The sequence below is a fragment of the Camarhynchus parvulus genome, chromosome 19 (genome assembly GCF_901933205.1).
Source record: "Camarhynchus parvulus chromosome 19, STF_HiC, whole genome shotgun sequence".
Lineage (NCBI taxonomy): Eukaryota > Metazoa > Chordata > Aves > Passeriformes > Thraupidae > Camarhynchus > Camarhynchus parvulus.
The window spans coordinates 573473-600418 of NC_044589.1; the positions used below are offsets into that span (position 1 = coordinate 573473).

General features: G+C 42.9%; 1 protein-coding gene across 1 annotated transcript in view; it reads left to right on the top strand.

The window, feature by feature from the left end:
* The window catches only part of LOC115911757 (protein spinster homolog 2-like), a 113421-nt gene that overhangs the window by 58048 nt on the left and 28427 nt on the right, over positions 1-26946 (top strand). Inside the window, exons 3-5 of the mRNA XM_030962952.1 lie at positions 2670-2806; positions 23464-23615; positions 25442-25508. Of these exons, the coding sequence (XP_030818812.1) occupies positions 2670-2806; positions 23464-23615; positions 25442-25508 (356 nt within the window). The remainder of the gene's footprint in view (positions 1-2669; positions 2807-23463; positions 23616-25441; positions 25509-26946) is intronic.

Below are 26946 nucleotides of genomic sequence, written 5' to 3' on the forward strand. Positions count from 1 at the left end.
CTCGGCTGTCACTGGCAGGAGTAATTGCAAACATTGATTCATGGGAAATGCCTCTAACAGGAAAATCCTTTTGACAGACCACACAGCCATCATACCCTGCGTTTATTTGAGTCAATCAATGCTCTGATGCATATTTGGGTCATAAATACTTTGATATAAATTGCATTTATTCTTGTGACAGCCGTGTTCTATTACCTGTTATTTATTTGGCTCTGTTGTCCTTTCATTTTACACCTTGTGGAGCTGTCAAGTCAGCTGCTTACCACTGACAAAGCTCACAGCTCAGAGTCTTCCAAAAATAAATCCTCCAAAGGGATTTGAGCAGCAGAAGGATGTATACTGTTGGAAAGTCATTGGACAATCTTTTTTTTTTTTTTGGTTTGTTTTATTTGAAAGAGTAGCTTTGTCCATTTGCCCAGATTCCAGAATTAGACTTTTCATTTATGATCCAGAGGTCATTGAAGCTAATAATCCCACTGATTAATGTGAGTTTTGAATGACACCCTGCGTGTCTCAAAGTTGAATTAACCATATTATTTGATATTTGAAATGCTGGGATGCTGACTTGGATGTTTCTGATCTTCCCTTGGAAGCTTTTTCAGTTTTGTGCCTTTTTACATCGTAAAAATGGCAGAAAATGGGATTCTGAGATGAATGAATTGTAGTGTCCTTCCAAGAGAAAGATCAAATTGCAGTGCTCACAGTGGTCTGGACGAGTCACAGTCATTTTCTGCTTCTCATTCCCAATGAACAGCCACATATCCTTCGTGCCAGGTTGTTGCACCAGCCCTGCAAGGTGCCAAGCCCTTGGTGTTAATTCAGGAAAGCACTTAATCATGGAATTGATGACTCTAAAGTGCCTAATATAAGCATGTGCTTAAGTGCCTTGTTGGAGTGGGGCCAGTGCAGATGTGCCCTTGCTGAGCAGAGATTTGTGAGCTGCTGCTGGTCTAGTTTCTCTGTAAAGCAGAGATGAAAACACTGCTTGTAGTTTTATTTGTAGGTTTTGTTTGCACAAGGATTTTGGGATAGATGCAGAGACTGAGTTCTGTCAGTAGGGTTTATGTGTGAGCTAAACAGCAAAACTTTCATAGCATTACTACTGAAGTATGTGTGATATGTTGCATGTGTTGCATTTCAGGCCTTAACATTTCTCTATTATCTTGATTTATTTTACTCCAAATGTAAAAAGAGTAATCCTGAAATTAAGTTCAAATATCACAGTGCAAAATACATACACACTCACATGGGTCACAGAACACAGATGCAAATGAATGTGTATTGTTTATAAAGCAGCTTTGATATCTTACTATACTAAAAAAAAGACATTTAGTCATAGTTCAGCATTCTGCACATTTTTGAACTATCTTATATCATCATCCGTGAAAAATTCATTATTTGGGTCTCAGCCATTTTAATTTTATATGCACATTCCACCCAAAAGAGGATGTGTCCTCTGCTCTTGTCCTTTATTATTTTCCCTATACTATCCCCCCACCGTATTTTATACAATGAAAAGTAGACAGCTGGGGTTGGGCTGTGCCAAAACCCCACAGTGCCCTCCAAGACCTACCTGATAACAAATGAGTGTCAGGACTGTGTGACTAAAGAGAGACCTCCAGGTGTTCTGGTGTCCTACCCAAATCCTTCTGGGTTTGCTGAATCCCAGACAGCCAGTTATAGTCAGAGTTCATACTGCACACCAATAAAATCCGTGTCATGTAGTTGCCCTTATCCAGTTCTCTAATGTGGACAGACAAAGCCAGGTATAAATCAGCTTAAAACATGGCAATTTCTGCCAAAATCCAAATTAATAAGGAACATGTTGAGAATGCCCCATTTCAGGTGTTCTCAGGGTGTTCACAGGCCAGATTGTTCTGAGATGGGCAGAGGAATGAACTCTGAATTGAGGTGATTTTCCAGAAGTTGCTCTGTCGAGAGCCTCATTCCTACATGACAGGAGCTCTTAGGTTAATGCTTTGGGGGTTTTGGAGGGAACAAAGAGTCATCTTGAAGTCTTTCAGGTGAGGGCAATCCTGGCCTGTTTGGACTTTGTAGGTTAAAACTCTTTGTTCTAGTGAGGCTGCTGCTCAGTGATGGGTTTAAATGCAAGTTTAGTGATGGTGAAAGGACCTAGTGAGGAGACAGGGCTGGTGTCAGTAGTATGATAGTGGTGTTTACTGGTGTTCCTCACTGTTTCACAATTTCTTTAAAATTGGAAGGGTGAAAGAACCTCAGTTTCTGTGGCCCATTTCTCTCAGGTCCCTGCTGCAGAGCCAACAAGAAGCCCTTGCCTGTTTTCTGTTTGCTTGAAGCTCCTTCCAACCTCCACTTCACCCTCTCAGTAACATTTAAGCAGAAGCTCCTAATTTATTCTGTCCTGGTTTTGCCCATCCCCAGATGTGAGCTCAGCTGACTGTGAGGGGCTGGTGCTTTCAAGTAATATGAGTTCACTGGTCTGAAGTTTCTCTGGGAGTGAAAAATCTGTTTGATTAAGGAAGCACTGACTTCAGAAAGCCTATTGGCCTGCACAGCTCTGCAAGGCAGGGCTGCAGAATGTCTGATTATTTGGGACTGTTCTCTAGAGGATTTGGCTTGCAGAAAATTAGTCTTCCTGTTCTTGGTCTGATGTTTATTAAACATTTCTTTCCTTTTTCTCTCCTTTGCAGTTTTTATCTGTAGTTTCATGGTCGCGGCGCCGATCTTTGGTTACCTTGGTGACCGCTTCAACAGAAAGATCATTCTCAGCTGTGGCATCTTCTTTTGGTCAGCTGTCACTTTTTCAAGCTCCTTCATCACTGAACAGGTAAGATCTTTGCAAAGACACTTTGCAGGTTGTCCTGAAAAGATGGACAGTATATTCCTAAATAACTCCCCATTGCAGTGTGCTCAAGAGGAACACATCCCTCCTGTGTGTATTTAACATTTAGCATGTTGTATTATCTGACCTTTTGTGGGAGAAGTGTGCTCTGTGTAACTGTGTTTGCTTAACTGTGAAAGCTGTCACCCTTTGATCGTGCATATTCATAAAAAGGAACAGATGAAGCTTATCTAAGCAAGAGTTTCTGTTGACATAAGGGCTTTGTTTGGAGGGAGATCCTAAAGAAGCTTTAAAAGGCTTTACAAAAGTCTTGGGAAAATGAATCTATGGCTACACAGTGGTTCTTTTGTCTTCTAATATGTAACTGAAGCCATTGGATTTTGTTGGGAAGTCTGCTCATGGTATGTGGAATAACAAAATGCATCCAGCAGTGGTTTTAGAGATGCACTTTGGTTTCTGTCCACCAAGGCAGAGAAAGTGGATGATAACACAGAGATCAGACAGCCTTTCAGCTCCTTCAACACTTGTCAGTGGATTTGTCTGGGGAAACTGGTGATGGAGTTGTCAGGCTCACCTAATTTTGCCAAGCTCTGCATCCCTCTCCTGCTCCCTGGACAGCTGCAGTGCCCCATTCTGAGCACTCCTCACTGCATTAATTTTCTTGTCTATCAGAGGCAGTTGGAGGAAACAATGATCTGGCAGTTTCTGGGGGGAAGTATCCTCTTGTTTAAATCATATTATAGCAGAGATTTAATTGCTGCAGGTGACAACATTCCTGCAGAGACAAATCACAGCTCCTGGCATCATCAGGCTGATTTCCCCAAGGGAGGCGGGGGCATTCCTCATCCTTTCTGTCCAGCTGCGTTCCAGAGATTGCAGCACTGTGGTCACGCCTAAAGAATGACAACCAGGGACTAACCCTCTCCACCCTTCTCCATCCTGCCCACCCACATGCTCTTCAGTTTTTTAAAAAAGAGAGTTTCCACTTAAAGCAGGCAGTGGCACTCATGTCAGTGTGGCTTTCACCAGGATTGGTTGTTGCTGCATTTCTAAAGCACGATGCATATGGCCAAATGTGGACGCCTTTAACTCAGGAAATTGTTCTGAGTTACCCTTGGCCAGGAAGCACCTTTTCCAGAGAAAGAATGTCTCTCATCTAAAATAAAGAAGGATTCTTTTTGTTTTCTCTTTAATTTTTTTTTTCTTTAAATGTTTCTCATAACATTCTGCAAAAGCAGCTTTGATCAGAGCCCAAAGACAGAAGCATTTTAGAGAGAACCAGTGACCTTCTTATAAACACTTCCTGTGTTACAGACATATATTTATGCTTAGGTTCTCATTGATCTCCCTGCAACTGGGTCCCACAGCTGGAAGTAGGAGAGCACTGGAACTGGACTGATGTTTTCAGAGTTGAATTTCAGTTTAAGGATTTGGGGCTTATTAGCTGAAGTAGTTCAGGGATTAATATATACGGTTATTTGTACACAGGGGCTCAGAGTGGCAGTAGCATGTGTTTGGAATCCAAACCCAATGTTTTGGAAGTCATAAGAGAGGCAAGATCAAAATAGCCTGACCTGTATTAAGTCATCTTGGATATGCATCAGTACTAACTCTGGACTCCAAAGACCATCTTGACAAAAACCACCCTCCTACTTAGAAAAATCCCCTGTCCCGATTTTCCTGCAATCCTCAACTCCAGCAGAAGACTCAGCTATCAATCCAGAGTTCTCATGCCCAGCTCCTGTTTCTGGCTCCAGGAGGTAATGGAAAATGTTGCAGCTGCTGTAAGGATGTTCTCTACCCAGTGGCTGCAGCAGCTGAGCAAGGTCCTAAGAATAATCCAGCTTCCCATGTTATCCCTCCCACTTTGGTGCCCATGTTGGAGCCCTGATCCCTAATTGGGAAGACATGCCACACTGAACAAGGTGAATTCCTGACATGCTAAAAGGGTCAGAGAAGAGCTTTTTCTATTTTTTTTCACATGTAGGCATTTTTTCCTGATCTTTGTTTTCTAGAATTCATTTGAAGAGTAAAATCTTGCTTTTTCTCTCAATATTATTTTTCCTTTCAAGACAGTATATGTATCTGTTGGGAAGGAGCACAGGGAGCTGAAATGTCAAAAACTCTTTGCTGGCACAAATAAAAACAGTAGTAAAACTACTGTGAGTAGAGAAGTTCTCACATCCAAGTTGACATGAGAACACAGGGCTGGAAGGAGCAAGCTGACACAGGCTGAGCCCGTTAGAGAACTCCTTTATGTGGCAGCACCAAAAATCCTGAATTAGGTGAGAAAGAGCAGCCTTTCAGGAGGAATAACAGAATCCCTGTCTTCAGGGATTGCCTTTCTTCACATTTTGATGGGGCCCAGTGCCTCATGCATCTTGTCACTGTGTAATTAAATAGAATGCACAGCACACAGCTCAGATCTGGAGTGCAAATGGAAGGAGACAGCTTAACAAAGGCCAAAAGCAGCTACAGAGCTGGTGAACTCTGAAGGCACTGAGTTTGTAAAGCTCTTTGGTGGTGTGTCAGTTCCTGGCTAAAATTTGAACATCTAAAGGAAGCCATGAGAAATGCTGTTGTTTGAGTCAATGGCGAGATTATTGTGCAAACAAATTTACAGAGAGAGACATGTTCATTCTTATTTGTCCTACTGTCCTGCCACAACTTCATCTGCTGAGCATGATGCCCTGTGGTCTGGGATATCCCTGGGCTCAGCTGTGTCTCTGCAATTCCTGTGTCCCCCCAGTTCCTGTGTCCCCCAGCCCTTCTCTGGGGGCTGAGGAGCAGAAAAGACCTTGACTCTGTCTAACCCATGCTCAGCAATGAAAACATCCCTGTGTTATCAGCTCTGTTCTCAGCACAAATCTAAAACATGGTCCCATAGCAGCTACTGGGAAGAAAATTAACTCTGTCCCAGCCAAAAGCAGCACAAAAGGATTGGAGTGCAGTAAAGCTCATCTAAGAGACTGTCTAAATGCTATTTTATTCTGCTTGGGTTAAAAAAAGTAACTGAAAATCAGCAGATAAATCAGGAATTGGATACGTGTGCCATACAGACAGTTGTTAGAGAGCTCTGCCTTTTTAAAATATCATTAGTTATTTATTATCAGGTATCTCTGGGTTCCTAAAATGGAATAATGACTGTCAAATAAATGAAGAATTAATGTCTTATCTGCTGGTAGGTACTAAATAATTAGATAATAGGCTTTCACAATGAAAAAGAAAATCAGGCTAAAATCCGGGGGTCGTTCCAGTGCATATAGGGGGTGATAGAAAACAGCAATGCATGAATTCCACACATAGCAAAATAGAAACAGGACAACTCATGATTAAAAGTTTGTTCGCTGTTCATGAGATCTTAAATTAATTTTGAAACATATCATAGTAAGAAACACAATAAATACCGTGCCACAGATTGATTCCATAAATACACCTGTTTCCATGGATAAAATAGCTAATGATAAATTTAACTAAAGAAAATCATCAGAAGTAGTAAGACTGAGATAACATTGAGAAGCTCACTTTTTAGTGTTGTTTGATGATTTATGTTAGCACAGAATTTCTCTATAGAAAGATAAGACATGAGGCCTCTCTGCTTTGGTACTTGCACATTTCTGCTCTATAACACTCCTTAGCACTTGCTAAAAGAAAAGTTACATTAAGAAATCATTAACAAACTTGTTCAATAATATAAAATTAGGTAAAGTTGGTACATATTTAGACGTATCTCTAGATTAACTCCATTTATCGAAGCTTCAATAAATAATGGGTGTTTCTTAATTTTTATTTTCTAAGTACAGACACCTGCTTAGAGATTTTCTCCCTTTAAACCTGACTTTAAATCAGATCTGCACCTACCAGCACAACTTTTGGCACTTGCACCTGCAAAGCCCTTTCTTGTGTTGTTTTTGGCTTTTGCCAGGCATTTGGGGAAACACTTGCTGGTTGTTGGTTCATGAACTGTAATAAATCAACAAAAATCAGTAGGGTTTTGTGTGGTATAGAGTCATATCCCAGAGTAATGAACCAAGGGCTCAATCTTCATAGAGTTTCTTTACCCAGATGTGTTTCCAACCACACAAAAAGCTAAATACATGTTTGTCTTCCTCTGTATCAATATAAACTCTGATTTAATAAGTAACCAGTTTATTTCCCTTGGTAGCATTTTCATGAGCACAGTGCCTGATTGCATGTGGTGGCTGATCACCCTGGGGTGCTTTATATTCCAAGATGCCATTGGGAAGGGTCTGTAATCCCAATTGCACCATTTCTCTCTTTCTGAACAGCTTAATATGAAGCAACCTGGTTGTCAGGAGTGATCATCAGGAGAGTTATCAGGAGAGTTTGTTTCTGCCTGCTTGGATATCCACATCCATTAGTCATGATAAATGTTCTCAGCTGGTTTGTCTGAGCAGCAGATTGTCTTAGGTGAGCCCTGGGGTTTGGTGCTAAACTTCCAGCCCCTCTCAGCACAGCCCTCTGGCACATCAGGACCCCTCTCTTCGTGGGCCTCTATCTTAAAGCAAGAAAGAGCTTGGAGGTGAAAATTTCCAGACTGTTCTCTAGTCTTCTGAAATACTGCTGTGTCCATGTAAATATCCTGTATAAAGCATATTTCTGTGTAAAAGGTGTGCTGGCTTACAAATGAACCGAGGCTTCTTCTCCCCCAGGCTGGGAGACCAGCAGTGCCTCATAAGCACCCAGGGCAGGCTGTGCTAATGGGGGTTGGCTGGGAGACACCAGCCAGAAAGTTGGGAATTGGAAAAGCAAAGCATTGACAAGGTAAACCAGGAATGTGCTTTGGAATTCTCCACTTCTTGGTAAATATTTCTGTTCAGACTTTGATATAGCTGACATGACAAAACCTTTTTGCTCCCACTGCAATTTACCTCTGGATAGGTATTTCTTTTAGTGTTGTTTTCTTTTCCTTTTATTTTGATTTATCTCTGGAAGAGGAAGCAAATTGTCCACGGTGGAGTTCCAGTTAGTCTGCAGCGCTTGCTCAAGTCCTGTCTTTCAGACTTGCCAGATGTATTTTTATTTCCAAAACTTGTCTTTCAAGGAGTTTCTAAAAGAGAAGCAACAAATTGTGTGCAGTATGGAACAAATGGTTAGCTGGGTTAATTTTAAAAACATAAATATAATCCAGCCGCCCCCTACACATGATGATTCACTATAGAAAAAAAAAAGCCTTTAGTTTTAAGTGCTCTGGCAAAAGTTGTAATATGAAACATACAGCTCCTGTGCCTGTGGTTCCACTGTGCTAGATAAATACACAGCCTGAAAAACATAAACAAACAAAACTGAAATCCCCAAGCCAACATTTTATATGTAAGGAGACTGAGTGTTGTCTTTGAAGTCCCCCTGAATTACTGGAACGTTTCTATCCTACTGTTCCGGCCTGTTATTTTTGAGCAGAACTCTCTTTTTTTTCTCTAGAAAAAAAGGCAGAAGGGATTCTCCCAGCAGCTTTGGGCAGTCAGCTGTGTGTGCATCCAGTCCCCTCCCTCACAGGCAGTTCCCAGCAGCCCTGTGGCTGCCACACAGGTGATGCTGGACTAACTAAAGGGGGGCATGGCCACAGCTCGTGGCTGGCTCTGCTGTGTTTGCCAGCTCTGATGGGGCACAGGAGCTCTGCAGATGAGCAAGTGCTGTTGAAGTTTGGATTTCTGCACACTTGGCCTGTGCTAGACTGCTCAGGAGAAATGCTACCTGCTGTGGACTCTGGTATCAGAGGGAGGTCGGGTGGGTGCTGGTGCTCTCTGTGTGGGTGCTGTCAGCTCCCAAATCCCTCTGAGCTGCAGTTCTGGCCCTTTGTGCTGCCCCAGTGCCCCTGCACCACAAGATACCCTCAGCTTCCTGCATGGCCTCTGCTCTCTAAAGTGAGATATGGCAATCCCTGCATCTCTTCTCCTTCAAGCTATCAGAGCTCTCTCCTCCCCACAGGGGCCTGGGGTCACTGGGTGCCTGGTGCAGGAGGTGCTGGGCTGGTCTTAGGTGGCTCAGAAGTCCCAGTAAGAGAGGGAAAGGATAAGGGCTCTCATCTCTGCTTTATACTGCAGGGTGGAATTCTGTATCGACTGAGTCTGCCCCACTGTCCCTCTCTTGTGCGTCAGAAAGGAGGTAATTTAAAGAGAGATGGTTCCCACAGCCCCTTTTAGAATTAGAGAATTGTTAAGGCTGGAAAAAGACCTCTGAGATCATGGAGTCCAGCCACTAACCCAGCATCACCATGTGGAAATTGAAAAGCACCATTTCTTTAACCCCTCACCAGCAAGAAGGCACCTGCTGTTCCAAGTGCTGTTCCCAGTGCTCTTGTGTTACTATCTCACACCTTTTAATGTGGATTATATGAGGTGTACTGTAGGAAAAAATACACTATTGATTATTCCTTTAATAATGGAGCACTGACTGAGCTGGTCTTAAGATGTTCTGGCTATCTTAAGATGTTCCAGGTATCTGTGCTATCATCTTCAGCACAGCTGATTCCAAATACTGTATTTGGAGTATTTGTATTGGAGAAACTGTTTTTCTGTAAGAACATCTTCTCTTGCACAGACAAGTGCAATGATTTGAACTCTTGAATCTTGGGTCCTCGCTGTTCCCTCAGATTTTGCTAACCAAGGATAGAAGCATTGGGAAAAGATTTATATAAATGAAATAGTTGTAGAGTGCAGAATTACTGTCATGTGTTTGTCTCCTGGTCATTTTATGTTCTTACCTTGTCCCTTTGTACCTGTCACTCTTCCAAGGGAAACTATAAATGAAAACCAGATTAAGGTGTTCTCAGAGCATCAGACCCAAAAAAGCCAATCTGTGAGAGCAGGCAGCTTTTCAAAGGTGTTATCAGAAATTGAAGTGTATTTTCTGCTCAGTGCTGGGGTTTTTCCATCCAGTATCTGTGTCCGTGTACCTGTGAGGCATTTGGGAAGAGTTACTGAAAACACAGCTGGTGATGGCTGCCAGGAGAGAGGCACAGCACAGTTCCAAAGCCTACTCAGAAAGCTTATTCCTGTGATGAGGAAAATGAACTTCAAGTAACTATCATAAGGAATATCTCTACCACACATTGCATTTCCCATCTGCAGAGTGTGTGGAACAGGAATGGTTTTGCTCTCCCTTCTGGGACCTGAGAGCAATCAAGATGCACCCCCCAGGTGGGGTCAGTCTGGCACCATGTCCTATTCAAATTTCTCAAATCACCCCAGTTGTGTGTCCATAAATGTGCTTCCTGCACCTCCTTTTAGGTCATTAATTGGTCTGAAATCACACAGTATCTGAATCAAACACTGTGGGTATGAAAGAAGAGATGTTTCCATTGCTCAGCATCAGAAGTCACTCACTGTGTGCTGCAGCAGAGGCTGTGATTCCAGTTCAGTGGAATGAGGGCAGTTACTTGCACTGAGATGTCAGAGCTGCCCCTCAGAGCTCAGGCATTTTCTGGAGCAGGTGGACAGAGGTTTGTGCTGGGAGAGCCCCCAGGAGCAGGCTCAGAGCTCAGTGCTGATGTGCACAGGGTCTCAGTGAGGGCCCTCTGTAATTGCCTGTCCTGTTTCAGAGCACTCTTTGTTATCTGGGTTACTGGAAGATGTTGAAACCATTATCACAGGCTCTGTGATTGTGGCTCTGATTCAGCTCCTTCTTTAGAAGTCTGTGGGAACCTTTTGTGTGTCTGTGGCAATTGAGTCAGACCCTACATCACACATTTGGTGCTGTTTCACTGGATCATGGAAATGCTTAGAGACAGCAGCATGGTGCATGAAGGATTTTTGCAGGCCAAAGACCTTTACAAGTTTGTCCCATTTTTTTCAGAAAGCTGAATTTATAGTATCTAGGTTGAAGAGCAGGAAAGTTGATCTGCTGTGTCGGCTGATGGATGGTGTGGGAGCAATGTACCATTCCACCTGTCCTGCTTCTGTTGTGCCTGAGCAGGAAATCTCACCTGGGCCAGTTATTTGTTGAGGAGGCAGAGAGAAGAAGGCATGATTGTTTTATTTCCAGGCTGTGTGTGTCTTGGAAAAATTCCTTCTTCTTGTGTTGTCTGTTAAAATGTATATTCTGCTTGTCATGCTGCAGCAGAGGCCTAACCCTGGGGCACGCTGATGGAACACAAATAATGTCTTATTTCTTAAATCTGTGTAAGTGGAAATCTCTATAATGCCTTAGCATTATATTTTATAAATAATTATGACACTATCTTAAGCTCAACATTGTTCAAAACATTAAAGGAATGGAAGAATGGGAAAATGTTCTTTAAATAGACTGGGGTTTAATCAGTTGGTGTGAAAAAAAAATAAAGGAAAAAAAAAGTAGTAGTGCTGCATGTAAGTTTCCAAGCAAATGTTAAAATATAGAGGAATTGTTAAATTTCCTATCAGCCTGGCAGGGTCCTTGCAGTGGTGCTGTGGCCTGAGGGACACAAGTCATTCCTGGTGTGGGGTCCATGGCTGCATGCTGGGCTTCATAGGGGGATGCCTGGCTTGGTCAGACGAGTTCAGAAGGCAAAGAAAGTCACTTCTGCAGTGCCTGGGTGGTCCTGTCATTTTGGGAATTAGTTCCCAATTAGCTGTATGCTGATGGTACAGAGAAGGTGCCAAGTTGGTGGTATAGAATGTGTGCCTTCATGATGCACTGGGATGGTCAGATATGGGTCTGGAGAAATGTTACCATTTTTGAAGGCTGTAAACTGATGTATGTTTAGCATGGATGTCTGTGAGACAGCTTATGGATGGTGTTCTTGGAGCTTATGCCTTTAGCAGAGTTTGGTTAATGATGCCTCACAAAGAAAACAATCCATTCATCCCAGGTTTAGGTTCATTAGGAGGCCTGGAAACAAATCTAAACTTTCTGTTAGCAGGATGGTTCTTGAAGGTTGTGTGTATTGTCCTGAAAAACAGGATGCAGGAGAGAGAGAATGTGTTATTCATGCTCTGGCTTCTGTTCAGATGCAAAAGTATGGATTTGAGCCTTTCTTTGGTTGAGCTCCTGGTTGCCTGCTGATTCAAATGCATCAGTCACTCCTTGGGAAGTGTAAGTGCTGCCTCAATGGCCACACAGCCTTGGCCTCCTGGGTTGTGCATAAAGGCTGAGAAAAGGACCATTATGTTCTGAGTCATGTGCAAATAGTGGGAAAAAGGGAAATGTTTTACAGTACCAGGTGCTAAATTAGTCTTTTGAAGTGTTGACATTTCTTTTAAATGTATAAAGTTCCCAGGCTACACAAAACACTGCATTTGCAATTCAGATAAGTCAAATTAGAGTACTAATCTCAACCCTCCTTAATAGATTTTGAGCTGGAAATCCCTGGCAGTGGTGCTGATCATCAAATCTGAAAACATGAGTGATGAAGCCTCATGAGAAGATAGTCACAAAACATCCAAATGTATTTAGTGTGGTTTAATAGGCTGTCATTTTGTCAGATAGGCTGGATTTAAAGAATGAAATTAAGCTACAGCACGACAAAACCTTGTCAATTAATAACACTTCGAAAAGGAACATGACAACTGTTCAAGGAAGATCATGAATAAGAAGCAACTCCAAAGTAGAAGGAATTGGTGGGTGCACCACTTTCTCTCTGGAAATCTGATGCTAAAAGAGAGGCATCTCTCAGATATGGGCCAAACATACTGCAAGCTCAGCCTTCTGCAGGGTTCTTGGAGGCCTCTGGATCTTGATTGAGTCAGCAAGCCCAGGGAAGTGTGAAAACAGAAAGCAGGAGCAAAAATCAGAGTTTGGAATGATTTAAATGGTTCTTCAGCAAAGTTGCTGCAAGAGCTGACCTGCTGGTGTACTTGATTTTTAGCATATGCAGAGCAAAATATGCCAAGAATCAGCAGAACCAACATTATGGGAAAAGTTGCAGGGACTGTAAGTTCGTGTGAATTTCATTTAAACCTTGAGGGATTCCCTTAAAATGTGTCCTTCATGCACTCTCAAAACTTGAATGTGTCTAGTGCAGGCAAAGTGTTCTCACCTGGCTGTCTCAGTCAGTTGGATGAAGCTTTTTTCAAAGAGCACTGAGAAATCAGTTTCTGCAATGGTTTCAGGGATAGGGACATGGGGTTGTGCTCTCCAAGAATTTCCAATCCAACCTGATGGATTTGACTAAATTTTTGCTTAAGAATTGGTCCAAACCAAAGAGTTGGAGCCAAGACAGCCCATCATGTTTAAGAAGTTGGGTCTCACACATTTCTGTAGACATCACTGGAGGTGCAGATGTTGTTAGCGCTAGGTATCAGTGCCTCAAAATGTTTGTTCTGAAAAATCTGGCATCTCTTTGTTGCTTGGATTTAGGCTTTGCTTGTGGCTCATCTGTGGTGGGACACAGTAGCCCATTACTGCCTGTGAATATCCTTTGGTTCAGTGAATGCCACTCCATATTCCAGCTGCATTTGGGAACCTGAGTCTGTCAGAAACCTTGCAGTGTTTCCACAGTTGCAAAAATACATTTTATTCCTTCCAGTCCCTGTTTTAGTGATTATGGCTGTGTTTGCACATCTCAGGAAGGAAACTGTGATAGTGCCTAATGCCAGAGAAATTTGAGGCAAGTGCTGGTGAGTGTGTCCCACCTGACAGATCTGGAACAAAAAGCAGCCATTTGCTTCCGACCCAGAACTATCAATGTTCTTAGGGGAACACTTCTGGAAGATACATTCTGGTGTAATGGGTTTGTAACAGGGATAAATGACCACTATTTCAGCCATGTGAAGGGCCATGGACTCCTCTGGGCCTTACACCACAGCCAAGGATGAAAAGAAATGTTTTAACTCTGTCTTCTACCAGGCACTGGGAACATGGGGCTCTTTATGAACCCTGTGATTTATTTGAACATCAGCCTTTTTCTTTAGGTCTATTTTACAGCAGCATTGCATCTGTTGGATGGGGTTTGGTGTGTGAGTAACCTGGTGCCTCCCTCCTAATTTCATCCCAGGTCCATGTCATTAATCCAATATTAATGACCAAGAAACTATGCTGAGGAGAATGTAAATCCAATCATTTGCATGTTGTAGTATTTTTACCATGGGCAGGTCAATCAAATGAAAAGCCCTTCAGTTAGGGAGCTGAAACTCTGCTTTATCTTTACTCAGTTTATTATCAGGGCCTGGTGGTGCTGCTTCATCACCCAGTGTCTTGTAATTACACTCCCCAGTGGGATGGAGAATGGAAATTGGGCTTGCTCTTTTTTTTTTCCCTGCCCAAAAATGACTGAAAAGCAACAGAGGATTCCCTCAGGACTGCCAAAGCTTTGGAGGGAGGAGAGTGATGGGAACCTGGATTTCAGACACGGAAATTTTATTGTTGAAAGGAATTTTCACATTCAACATTTCCAAATAGCTCAGAAAACCTTGCCACGGATTTTTGTCCCTGTGAAGCACAAAGCAATTCTGTGGAAGAAGTGTTGTGGGAGTCTTGCTACTTCCAGGGTCCTTTGGGTTTGTTTTCTATCTCCAGAACACTTAATTGGGTGTTTCACCTTAGAGCCTCCCTGTAGGTTTGCAGTTGTTAAACACCAGTTGCTGATTGAAGGGTGTGATGAGTTGAAAAAGGAGTATCATACAATCTTTATTAGTTATTTGAAATAACAATATAATTGGTTATTAAATAATAATAATATAAATCTCATAAAATAGGAATGCTTTAATCAGCCAGAATCTTAAATGCATTCCCAAATAAAACTTTCCACATTCTGTTAAGTGTGCCTGAACAGGCTACCTGGGAGAACTAAAGCCATTAACAAATAATAGAGACAATCAAAGGAAAGGTGAGTGGACTTTGCTTCATCTCCCTTGCTCATTTTTATATTTAAATATGTATTTTGATCTCTTTCTGCTTGCTACAGTCTCTTTTCTCCTCTTAGGGCTCTGAGTAGCAACTGAATTTTCCCAAAAGGGAATTGTTCAAAGGTGAGGTGTTCAGAGCTGAGAATCAGTGAGACACTTAATGCATCCAAATGAGCTGAAGTTTGGAAGTGTTTGACAAAGTGTAAATGGATGCTGCAGAGGAATCAGACCTGCTTTAGAAGCTGTTGTATAAGTCCATCCTAAATGCAAAGGGTTTCAGTGCTGACCCTTGAGCAAATGATTAATCAAATGCATTAAGGTTTCAGTAAATCAGAGTTTGCTGTTAAATCTTGGTGTGGTCTCACCTGTAACTCAGTTATAACCTCCAGCCAGCGGATGTAGAATAAATACATGTGAATAAAACTAATGTGAATGTGGGAATAAAAGCTGTGAACACTTGAAGGAAGAAAGCCTGGGGCATTTGCACTTGAATTTTAGTGACCTGCTTGTGAGAGTTGAGGGGAGGATCTTTGGGTAAGAGGAGCATCCTTTGCCAGACATAAATATTTAAACTAGTGTACTTTCTATGCCAAGCAGGCTTAAGGGAAAAGGAGTGAAGCAAAACCTGGCTAGTGTGAACGTGGCAGAGACACAGCAAATGTGAGATGGCATCTGCTGTATGGATTTAACTGAATTTAAATACTTTACCTTTGTCAAAGTGGCATCCTCACTCTAGAAGTGCTGATGTCCCCATAGAGGCCACAGTGCTGCTTTGGTGTGTATTGATACCTGATGGGAGCTGTGAAGATGCAGCCAGACTGTTCTCAAAGGTCCCCAGTGAAAAGATGAGGCAAGGGGCACAGACTAAAATACTGGAAATTTCACTTAAACATAAGAAGAAGCAATTTTTGAGGATGGTCCAACACTGCAACAGGTTGTCCAGCCTGGCTGTGGCTCCTCCATCTTTGGAGATACTCAAAATTCAATTGGAAATTATCCTGACCAGCCTGTAGTTGGTTCTGCTGTGATCAGGGGACAGGGACCAGACTATGTCCAAAACTCCTCCCAGTCTCAGGTATTCTCTTATTCTCTGAGTGCTTGCAAAGGAGAAGTTAAAAATGGTGATGGAAGATGGACTTAGCATCAAGAGTTCCATTTGAAGGGAGGAAACTGTAGAACTTAAATAGAATCCAGTGGTGATGGAAGTTCTGGGAAATGTTGTGTGCAGTAATGACTTACAGAGTGGTTGTGATGGTAGAGATGGGGAGTGAGAAGTAGGCATGGGTGAGAGATAACACACACAATGAGGGAAGAAAAGAGGAATCTAAACCCAATCACTTCCCTGCAGAGGATAAATGGCAGAAGAAGCAGCAGCTGCAGTGCATCTGCCCTGGGTGCAGGAGTCAGGGTTGATTAGGTGAGAACTCTTGGTGGAGGTGAGAAGGGTGGTTCATAATTAGATTTATCTGACAGGTAGCTCTAACATGAACTTCTCAGTGCACTGGTATCTCTACAGCAAACAGTTAAACACTGAAAACTGTCAGCATTGGCTCAGAGCTGATAACCCATCAGCCTGTCTCCAACCAGTCCCCACCTGAGCGTGTGCCCTGCTGGTCCCTTTGTACCACCCAGAGACTGAGCAGAACCCACTCCTTTGGTTGTAGCAAATGCTGAAACCAGTGCTTAGCCAACCCCTGAACACAGGAGGAGAGTACTGATCAGCAAAGCATCTCAGTGCACAGTTTTGCCCTCATGCTGGTTTGTATTTTGGTCTCTTGGCTGGCAATTCCCATGAGGGATTAGGTAAGATTACTTGTCAATAAAGAAAAAGAAATTCATCTTCCTTTGTTCCTGCTCAAAGATCTCCCAGATGGTAAGACATCAGATGGCCAAAATTTGGAATGAATATTCAGTTACTTAAAAATCTGGGCTGAAGTTGACAGGAGGACGTGCTTCAGGATTGGCATGGAACAATTCACCAGTACTATGTAACCCCTCTCTGACTCTTTATAATATTTATTCTGCTTTTATCAGAGAAGAGTTAGAACCATTGATGTTTGAGAAGGTGAGGCGTTAACTTTGAGTTTCATATCTAGATTTGACATGGGATTCCCATCAAGTATTTGTGCCCAGAACTTGTATCCAGCAATGGAAACCAGGTGCCTTGCAGATATATATGCAAAATTCTTAAAGCTTTAGGGGTGCACATTGCTGGAAGATGTATTTAAGCTTATCTGTTCTGCTGTGGCCTTTGTCATCCACCCAGGCACAGAATGGAATTTGAAACACCAACCTCATTGTTTAATGTCAGCTTGTCTTTCGTGCTATGTCAGTGTCCTTGTTTGACTTAGAAACTCTCATATTTTTCAAGGTGAGCCCTCATTCCTGGGAGGGCTGAGAGAATTGGAGCTTTTAGTGTTTAAGCAAATATGTAATGTCATTCCAGTGCTCAGCTCTTCAGTGACTCTCAGCTAACGAGCTGGAATTTGAGCTGTGACTGTGCAGGAGTCAATGCTCTTAGTCACCACCCCGATACTCAGAGCAGGTTCCTGGTTTGGTTTACCTCATAGTTAATGGTGCATCTTTTCCAGAAGGTGTGGTGTGTCATCATTAACCATGTAAACCCTGCAGGGTGCTGGGAAAACTTACAGGAGCAAGGGAGAAAGTGTTGTTTGCCTGGCCAGAAAATGCAGGGTGTGCTCCAGGAGGGCAAATTCTGTCAAAGGGAACCACTGCTGTGCAGCCCTTGAATCAATATTTGAGCCCTGTGGGCTTTACTTTGATCAAATGGCTCCTGCAGTGTCTCAGATTTATCCAACTGATCACTTGTGACTGCTGTGCTACCCTGGCTGCCTAGTGCAAGGCTCAGCCAGCTGGAGAAATACAGGAGTGTAACTCAGGGAAATTAGGTCAATCCCAATGCTTTCTCCTTAGTTTATTGTCATTTCACCACATTTTAGGCTCTGTGTGGCAACCCCAGCTGCCTGTGGTAGGAATGACTTCATGCACATCTTCTTTCAAAGGATGCAAACCCTGATTCTATATTCTTGATTTTTGCATAATATAAAATAAAAGAAAGAAAAATATGGCAAAACTCAGCTCAAAGAAGAATTTAATGGTACTGAGTCCTCTTTTACATCAGCTAAATGCATTATCCACAGGAGTTATCAACATCCTCACATAGGGAAGGGTGCAGGTGCTGTAGCAGTATAAAAGATCCTTCTTTTAGGCCAGCACAGCAGTTTTAAACATGGTTTGCATTGGTGCTGTGCACACAGAGGAATTCATGACTCTGGAGTGTCTCTGTCTGTGGGATCTCCTCAGTCCAGGTGTCCCTCATCTGAAAGAGCATGTGTTCAGCTTCTCTTGAGACCCTTGCAAGCTATTCCACATTCAAATGCAAATACTTAACAAACAAAGCTTAAGGATCATATGATTCTTTAGACAGTAAATCTGGTGGCTCAGAGTTGTACACATATTTGGCAGATTATAGGTTTACCACTGGCAGATAATCTTTTAAAGACCCAGTGGCTTTCCTCCTTTTGTTAGCTAATTAAAAAAGGAGAAAGAACTTCAAGCTGTAATTAGACCTCTTAAAACACATATTACTCCCTGAATGGTCTATACAACTAGGATAAATGTATAATTAGGAGGTTTCACCAAACATGATTAAAGCCAGTCATGTGTCCTAGGCCATCAAACATTTATGTGGGCAGGAGATTGAGAGTAAAGTCAGTATGAAGGTGTGAATAGAAACCACAGTGTACATTTTATCTGTGGGACTTGATGTTCTTAGAGGTCTTTTCTAACCTAAACAATTCAATGGTTCTGTATTACAAATATTTAAGTCCAACCATGAAAGCTTTTCTTCAGATGTAAATTCTGGAAGGAGTGTCACATCCATAGCTTCTAGTGTTTGGTGACACTGGTGACAGTAATGAGACCAGGTCCCTTGGACCCCATGATCTGTCACTCTTGCTGTCTGTGACTTGCTGATAGTTTAAAAAAGGTAGAAGTTGGTAGGTAGAATGTTCTGTTCCTTACTGACACATCCCCAAGGGATAAGGATTTGTATCCCTTCTGAAACTCACTTCTATTTTGAGGAATTTGGTTTCTTTTGCTTCATGGCTAGAGGCTGTTTTTCCTTCTATGCATTTAGGAGATGGGAAGAAGAGAGCACACCCATTGACCCTTTGTACCTCCCATTCATAGGTGTGAGTGCTTTCTCCACACATTAATTTCTGGTGATGTCATCTCTTCAAGGGAAATTCCCAGGAAGGCTGTGGCAGTTCTGGGTCTCTGCAGCCAACATTCTTTCCATATGTTGATGGTTTATTGTGTACTGGAATCCTCCCTGGCTTGTGTCTCACCAGCCACACGAGTTGGAGAAAGGGACTGGAAGCCCTGAGCCGCACAACCTGCCTGCTGTGAGTTCCTGGAGCAAATTTTGCACCCTGACTTGCTCCTGGAGCTCATAGCAGGCAGGTTGTGTGGCCCAGGTGTCCCTTCCCAGTGCCACAGCCAGGCTGGTGCACAGAGCTGCTCTGTGGCTGCAGAATCCAGCGCAGCCAGGGAGCTGCACCTTGGGCTGACACACAGGCAAGGAGGGGGACTGAGGCTATGAGCTCATCCCAAAAAACCCTCTGCATCTCTCCAAACCAGGGGATGTTGGCAGCTCTCGTGGAGGTGCAGACAGTCTCTGATATGACTGCTTTCCAAAATTAAAGACAAATTATTTGCTTGCCCTAATAGCACCTTGTTTCAAAAAAACTTAAGTTTCAGGCGTTTCATTTTAGGAAAACACTACTGATAAATATTGAGATTGCTGGGCTTAACCTGTGGGGAAGGAATTAGTTCAGGTCCTGAAAGCTGACTCAGATATTTTCAGTTTTCCTGCCAGAAACCTACTTGCACAGATGAACAAATTACAGCAGAGTTACCAAGTCATATAGAAAGAAACTAGCTTCTTCAATATATATCAATTTCTGCTTGGGGAACAGTGAAATTCAGTTAAAGTCTGAGCTGCCTGTTCTGCTTTTGAGCACTGGCAGAATTGAGCTGGTGTCAGCCCTTTTTTTCATTAAACTCCTGAGAACCCTGAGGTAGGACATAAATGGAAAAGCAGTGGGGGGAAAATCCAGTGCAGAGGAAATGGCAGAGGTGTCTTGCCACAGCTGTGGAGGAGAACAGAGTTTCCCTCAGTGTGTGGAATATCTGACTTTGCCATGTGTTTGTGCAGGTTGTCATGTCCACATACACTTGGAGATGAAAAAGGATGTTCTATGGGTGTATGTGTATAAATGTTCACAAAAATAGCAGTTGTCTGTATTGCATGTGGAGTGGTGTTGGGACCAGTTTCTGAGTGGTTCATGGAATGCCTGTGGTCCAAATGAGCAGCAGCATAAGAATTTTAGAGTTGTTTTGTTGTTTGTGTTTATTTCTTCTTATATGGAAAACTAAAAGACAAGGCCTGTCATGGATGGGACACCTTTTTGCCCTGGGGAGCTCCCCAGCTGTCCCTCTTCAGAGACAGCTAAAACATAAGTTTTGAGTGACTGATTGGAGATGGAAGATGGGGGCCCCAGCTCATTTGAGCAAATTAATTTTATCATCTGAGTTCCAACAGGGTGCATGCTAGCCAAAGATCCCAAAGAACTGGTAAGAAGAGGAATTAGCTCTTTAATCCTAGATATAGAGCTCCAAAACCAGGCACAATATGGAACCAACTATAAATAATTCCCTACATTGTTTTAGATTTTTGTATGTTTAATCTAGTTATCACAGCTTAATGGCTGGATGGTCTGTAGTCTTGAATATCTGATCTCAGAAGGGCAATCCTATTCAGGTCTTTATGTGGATTATGCTTTTTAAGGCTGCTTTTATTCCCAGATGAAGTAAAAATCTCTTTACTTAAGTTCGAATACCACTGCTTCAAACAACATAGTTTAAATATTAAACAGATATTTGGAATGTGTCTGCATGGGATAAACCAAGGAGAAGGATTTGAGGAGGAACTGAGAGAGAAGAGTGGATGTGTTACTTGTTGCAGATGATTTCATGGTATTGGGCATCTGATTCCATGGTATTGATGAAACTGAGTCACTCTACCACAAAAGGAACACTTGGTACAGTTTTCCTGCTTTGCACAAGGATTGTAAGAGGAGCCTTCTCTCAGCATTGTTTGGAGGAAATTCCTACCCAGTGCACTCACTGGGGGCAATACCAGCTGGTGAGCACAAAACTGTGTCATTTTTCTGTAGGTATTTCAAATTTGAGGAACATCCAGTGCATTTACAAACTTGTCATTTTTCAGTTGTAGGTAACACTGTCCATGCTCATCCCAAGCAGGTGACTACTTTGCCTGTCACCCTCTCTGTGATCCAGATCTTCCTCAGAAACCACAGCCAGCCTGCAGCTCCCTGCTTTCTAATTCTGCATGACTAAGCCTTTCAGCACGTTATAAATACTGTTGCTCATTCAAAATACATTGGTTACCTGTGCACCAATGACTGCCAGCATATTTCTGCAGTGGAGTGGTTGAGCATTGGGAAATTGACAGAAATTAAATCACTTGAGTCACAGTATTGCCCTTTCTGCTCACACCCACGTGTGTGAGTTACGTATGTGCAGCTTGTGGGAGATGCATGAATGTGAGCAGCACTGCACACACCCTGCCAGCAAACAAGGAACTTGTACTCCTGCAGAAAATGCATATTGCTCCACAATTCACACCAAAATATGAGGAAGTGAAGAGTACACGGAAGTATTTTGTGTTTGTGGCTGTTGGAATCCTCAAAATATTCTTTTCAGCCAGGGATTACAGTGAGGAAAACAATGCAAAGGTGTCAGTGGTAGATTTTTGTCTGCTGATGGATGTATTTATGACTGAGGCACGTGGCTTGGAGTCTGCATGGCATTTTCCATGTTTGTGAATGAGACTTGTACTCTAGCTTGGCTTTGCTGTAGGGCACAAAATCAGTCATTTCCCTTGACTTTTTCCTATCTGAAGAAGGAGAATTGGTAATTGGTCATTTTTCCCAAAGCACTTTCATGGTTAAGGACATATCATAAGCATAGAATCACAGAGTGGTTTGGGTTGGCAAGGAACTTAAAGCCCATCCCATCCCATCCCACTCCCTTTCATGGCAGGGACACCTTCCACTGTCCCAGGCTGCTCCAAGCCCCATCCAACCTGGCCTTGGACACTTCCAGGGATGGGGCAGCCACAGCTGCTCTGGGCACCTGTGCCAGGGCTTCACCACCCTCACAGGGAAGAATTTCTTCCTAATATCTAATTTAAATCTGCCTTCCTTCAGTTGAAATCCCTGCTGCTCTTCTCACAAATGATCTAGAGAATAATGACAGCAAATTGAGGATTTGTAGAGGTTAAATTTGTAGAAATAGATTTCCCTGTGCTTACAACTTTCTGCATTGACTGCTTCATTTCTGTCCCTGCAATTATTTCTGGGTGTAGCTCAAGCTGCTTAGATGGCTGAGAGTTTGCTTGTTCTCATGTATCTGGTATTCAGGCATCAAAGCATTGTGTCTTAGCCTGCACTCAGCAGCACCCAGAAAGCTGCAGGGGCAGTGAAAGAGCTTAGGTTGAAAATCAGGTCCTCTCAGTTCATGAAAGTGTTGATTGAAATGGGCCATTAAAAAAATTCTGTTGGATAAGCAAATTCTTTTTGACCATTTTAGATTGAGTTGTGCTGAATGTGAAGTGTATCCTTGTGGCATTCACATTCTCTGAACAGAGAGAAGAAAGAGAAAACAATTCTTATCTTTACTTGCTGCTCCTGTTGTTTTTGCACGTGTGGAATATTAGGAAGATTTTTTACCTGAAGTGATTTGTCACTTGGATTCTGCTGAGGATTGTTTTGTTTCCTTGGCCAGTTGGAAAAAGCTGTGTCCTGGCTGTCTGGAGATAGTCATGAGTTTCCTTTAGTATAGTATAGTATAGTATCCTTTTAGTATTCTTTAATATAGTATTGTATAATGTAATATAATATAGTTTTAATAAAGCAATTGTTCAACATTCTGGATCAATGGAGTCAGATTCCAATCACTCCCAGACATTGGGGTCACCTGTTTTTTGGTATATCCTCATCCTGTGGGATTGCCCTTCACCCAGAGAGGCAGGTGCTCCCTGGGCAGCTGAATGCCTCCTGCATGCCCCTGCCCTGTGTGGCTCTGGGTCATTCCCTGCAGCTCCTGCTTACAGAGGACACAGATGTTCCTGGGTTCCCAGTAAAGCTCAGGTCTCCTCTGACACTTTTGGGGAGGTGTCTGCTGCTGTTCAAGGCAAGTGGAGTGAGATGGGTGCTCAGCACCTTTGAAAGATTCCGTTACTCCATAGCTTTTAGTGAAGGAACACATTTAGTTTGGGGGGATTGCATGTTCCACTCTTTCCCAGCTTTGAAGAGCCTTTAGGATTTCCCAGTAGAACTGTCCTTGGCACACTAGGGAGGATGGCTTGTGCTCAGCAGGAGTTGCTGTTCCTGGATCCCAGAGCAGGGTTTGTTACACTCACCCACCCCCCCAGGCCTTCCCAAAGCAGCAAGAGTGAGCTGGGATCTGGCAACAAACTGGGGGTCTTCTGCCTCTTTTAGGAAATGTTCTTGAATGTCACTGAGTAAATTTTTTATTATTACTTTTGCTTCATGCCCATAAATCTTCACAAAAAGTATCGTCCCTTTCTTCTGGGCAAAAGACAAATGAAAGAGCTCTGAAGTTCTAAAAATAAATGCATACAGGAGCATCATTTTCCAGTCACATGAATTTGTATTTCCCTGCATGCTGTCCATCCTGAATTAAAAAAGCCAAGGGGGGACCTGCTAATGTTTCTATTTCTTTTCTCAGTATTTCTGGCTCTTTGTGCTCTCCCGGGGTTTGGTTGGCATTGGTGAAGCGAGTTACTCAACTATTGCACCAACCATCATTGGAGACCTGTTCACCAAAAACACAAGGACCCTGATGCTCTCTGTTTTCTACTTTGCAATTCCTCTGGGCAGGTAAGTGACACAAAGATTCTTCCATCTGCTTATGGCTTTTCTCTTAAATAAACTCACATAGATCTGAAATTGCTAGTGATGATAGTTCTTGACCTTGGCTGGAAGGGAGACAGGAAAATATTGTGAGCAGTGACTAATTAGTTGCAGGAATTAGATTCTTTTTTGGCCCTGTTACTGGTTCATGTGTGACTTTTGGGAACTAATGGGAAGTTTGTTGTTGGTTTATTTAGGTTTTATCCTCCATTTTTACAGCAATGGGGTGGAAATGGAATAAAAATATTTTAGCTGACTTTTTCTTCCAGTGGCATTTCTTTATCAGCCCAGCACAGTATCTGATTGTTGGGACAGGAGGGAATCTGTCATTACTTTTATTTTTTAAAAATAATGGCTGACCCTCTGTTGTGAGATTGTCAGCAAGGTGGCTTTGCATAGTTTGCATACCATTTCCCAGAGCTGGACAACATCCTGAGAAAAAGGGCAATATGGGTTCATTTCCAGCAGGGAATCCATGGGCAACATGTTCCAAACTCAGAGAAAATCTCCTGGTGGTGCATTTTACAAGCTGGAGCACTTACCTGTGAGATAAAACTCACAAACATCCTTTTGCTCTTGAGGAAATAGAGAGAAACAGATCCTTAACTGGTGAAAAGAATATTTTGCCGAGAGGACCAAGGATTCCAAGTATTCACATAGAAAATTCAACGAACAAAAAAGAAATTACAAATATTGATCCTGTTGAGCCTGATTCTGGGACTTCATTGTCTCAATATCCAGCAGCAGCGTGGATTACAAAGCCATGGAGGACAGGACAAGGGCTGTAAACTGAAAGAGGTTTTGATTGGGTATTAGGAAGAAATTCTTCCCTGTGAAGGTGGTGAAGATTCTCAGAGCAGCTGTGGCTGCCCCTGGATCCCTGGAAGTGCCCAAGGTTGGACAGGGCTTGGAGCAGCCTGGAACAGTGGAAGGTGTCCCTGCCTATGGCAGGGGGTGGAAGTGGATGGATTTTAAGTTTCTCCCCAACCCAAACCAGTCTGTGATGATTCATGGTTTGATTTTGGGGCCTGAATGGGTAAAATGTCCAGTTCTAGGGAGGTTACAGTTGACAACCTCCAAATAAAGGAGGTTCAATTCCTCTTCAGTAAAGGAAGGGGAGTCTGGGGAGGGGGGCTCACAGTTGCCCCACTGCAATCCTGGCAACTTTTAGCCAAGGCAATCTCAGCAACAAATGCAGCAGTTTTGAAAAAGGGTATTTATCTTCAGTTCATGTTGAGAGAACTGTGGCTATTAGTTTCTTGTGATGCACCTTTAGTCTTACATGTAGCTGAAGGTCTCCCAACAAACTTCTTGCATGTTCTTCTTGGTTTTTCTTCCAAGCTAATAGAAAATCGACTCTTCCTGCGTAATTAGAGCCAAGTACTATTTAGTGGCAAGAAAAAAAAATCTAATGATAGAATATGGCCTGTCCTTGATGGGCACTTTTTAACTGAAAGCTTGAACATAAAATTGTTTAATATTCATGTTAGTACAGAGAAAAGATGTAGAAGTGAAATTGGGAAATAAATTCTTTTAAAGTCTTTCTTTCCATCCACTGTAGATTGAAAGATCAGCTATAAACTTCCAAATTTCCATCAGATTTGGACATTTTTAGATCAGCACTGCTGGGTAGAGTCACATAGTAGCCACCATCTGCTTCAATCCCCATATTTCTTGCTGTAGGACAAGAGAGCTGAGGACACACAGTTGGTTGTGCCTCTCTTTGTCTAAGAACAGCTGTGAGTGTGGCACACTTAAAGCTCTGACCAGCTCTCTCTTGGCCTTTCTTGCAGTGGCTTGGGGTACATCACTGGCTCCAGTGTGAAGCAGGTTGCTGGAGACTGGCACTGGGCACTGCGGGTAAGTCCCTCTCAATTACACATCTTAATGAGAGGGGGTTGGTTGATTAGTGTTAGCAAGAGTTCCATCACACAATGGCTCAACCTGTTGTTATATCTGAAAGGTGAAGGATTGGAGATGACATCTGTGGATGTTGAGTGCGTGGCAGATGCGCTCTCTAAGCAAAGATACCTGGGCTTGGCTTGTGGGACTTGGAGTTTTCCCTGCTTGGGAGCAAGAATTTTCCAATCACTTTCTTATCAATCAATCAATCATGACTTCTTGATGGGGGCAGGAAGACGAGGCATTGGCCTTAAATCAACTCCACAGTCTTTCAGTCTCCTGCTGTCAAGAAACTCTGAGAATGGCTTCCGGCTTTGAGGAAAAAACACTTTGTTCCAGTTTCCGCTTGTTTTTCTGCCCTGAGACACTCCATTTCCTTCTATTTTAACCTCTTGGGACCCTGATAAATGGGCTGAAAAGATAATCCACTCCAATCACATGCTCACAAACAGCTTCTGCACACAAAGATGTCTTGAAAGAGCTGAGAGGAAGTGGCCCAGCAGAACTGGTTTCTGACCTTTGGGGCTGTGGGTGGCATGTGAGGTGCATTCTCTGGCTCTGGCACTTCATGGAGACCATGAATCTCAGGCCAGCACTGTTTATAACAGTTGGTGATGAAATGCAAGGGCTCCCATCTGAAGCAAATATGCCTTCTGTGACACAGCCCATGCCCAGGATAAGCAAAGCCAGGAGCATCACCATGAATGGTTCATCTGGGAGAGTGCAGGGCAGTTTCCAGCTCTGCAACTGGAGTGGAAAGTGGAGTAGCCTAAAGCTTCCCACCAGGAGGATGCTGCCTCATTAGCAGAAATATTTAAGAGTAACATGAACTTTTGAGCAGAGGCAAACACAAGAAGTAAAAACCCCAAAGCCTGTCCTCTGGTCAGCAGGGCTTTAACTGGAGCACTCTTGGAAAACCCAAATCTGTCTGTTAAACCCAAATGGTTAATCTGTGAAAAGAGATCATCACTAGAATTTTTCAGGTGGTGTCTTCATAGTTATCCTGAGAAATCCAGGCTATCTGCAAGAGTGTACCCCTTACGGATCATGATTTCCACTATAAATGACACGTTGGTGCAGGATTCCCTGGCTGTACAAAATGTGGGGAATCTGATGAGCTGCACACATCTGTGGGGGTTGCTTTGGACACCATTGCTCAGTCTTTGTGGCCACACAGCACCTATAAAAAGCATCCAGACATCAGTGTAGAGCAGCTTCCATCCCTATGGCAATTAAGTGCTCTTACAAGATGGGAATGACTCCCCAAGATGATGCTTCCCTCTGTGATCTCCTGTGGGCTCCAAATACAGAAGACATCAGGAATAATCCACACTTCAGTGGGCTGAAAAAGACAGAAGGGCACGTGGACAAGTGGCAGCTTTGCCTCTGGATCCAA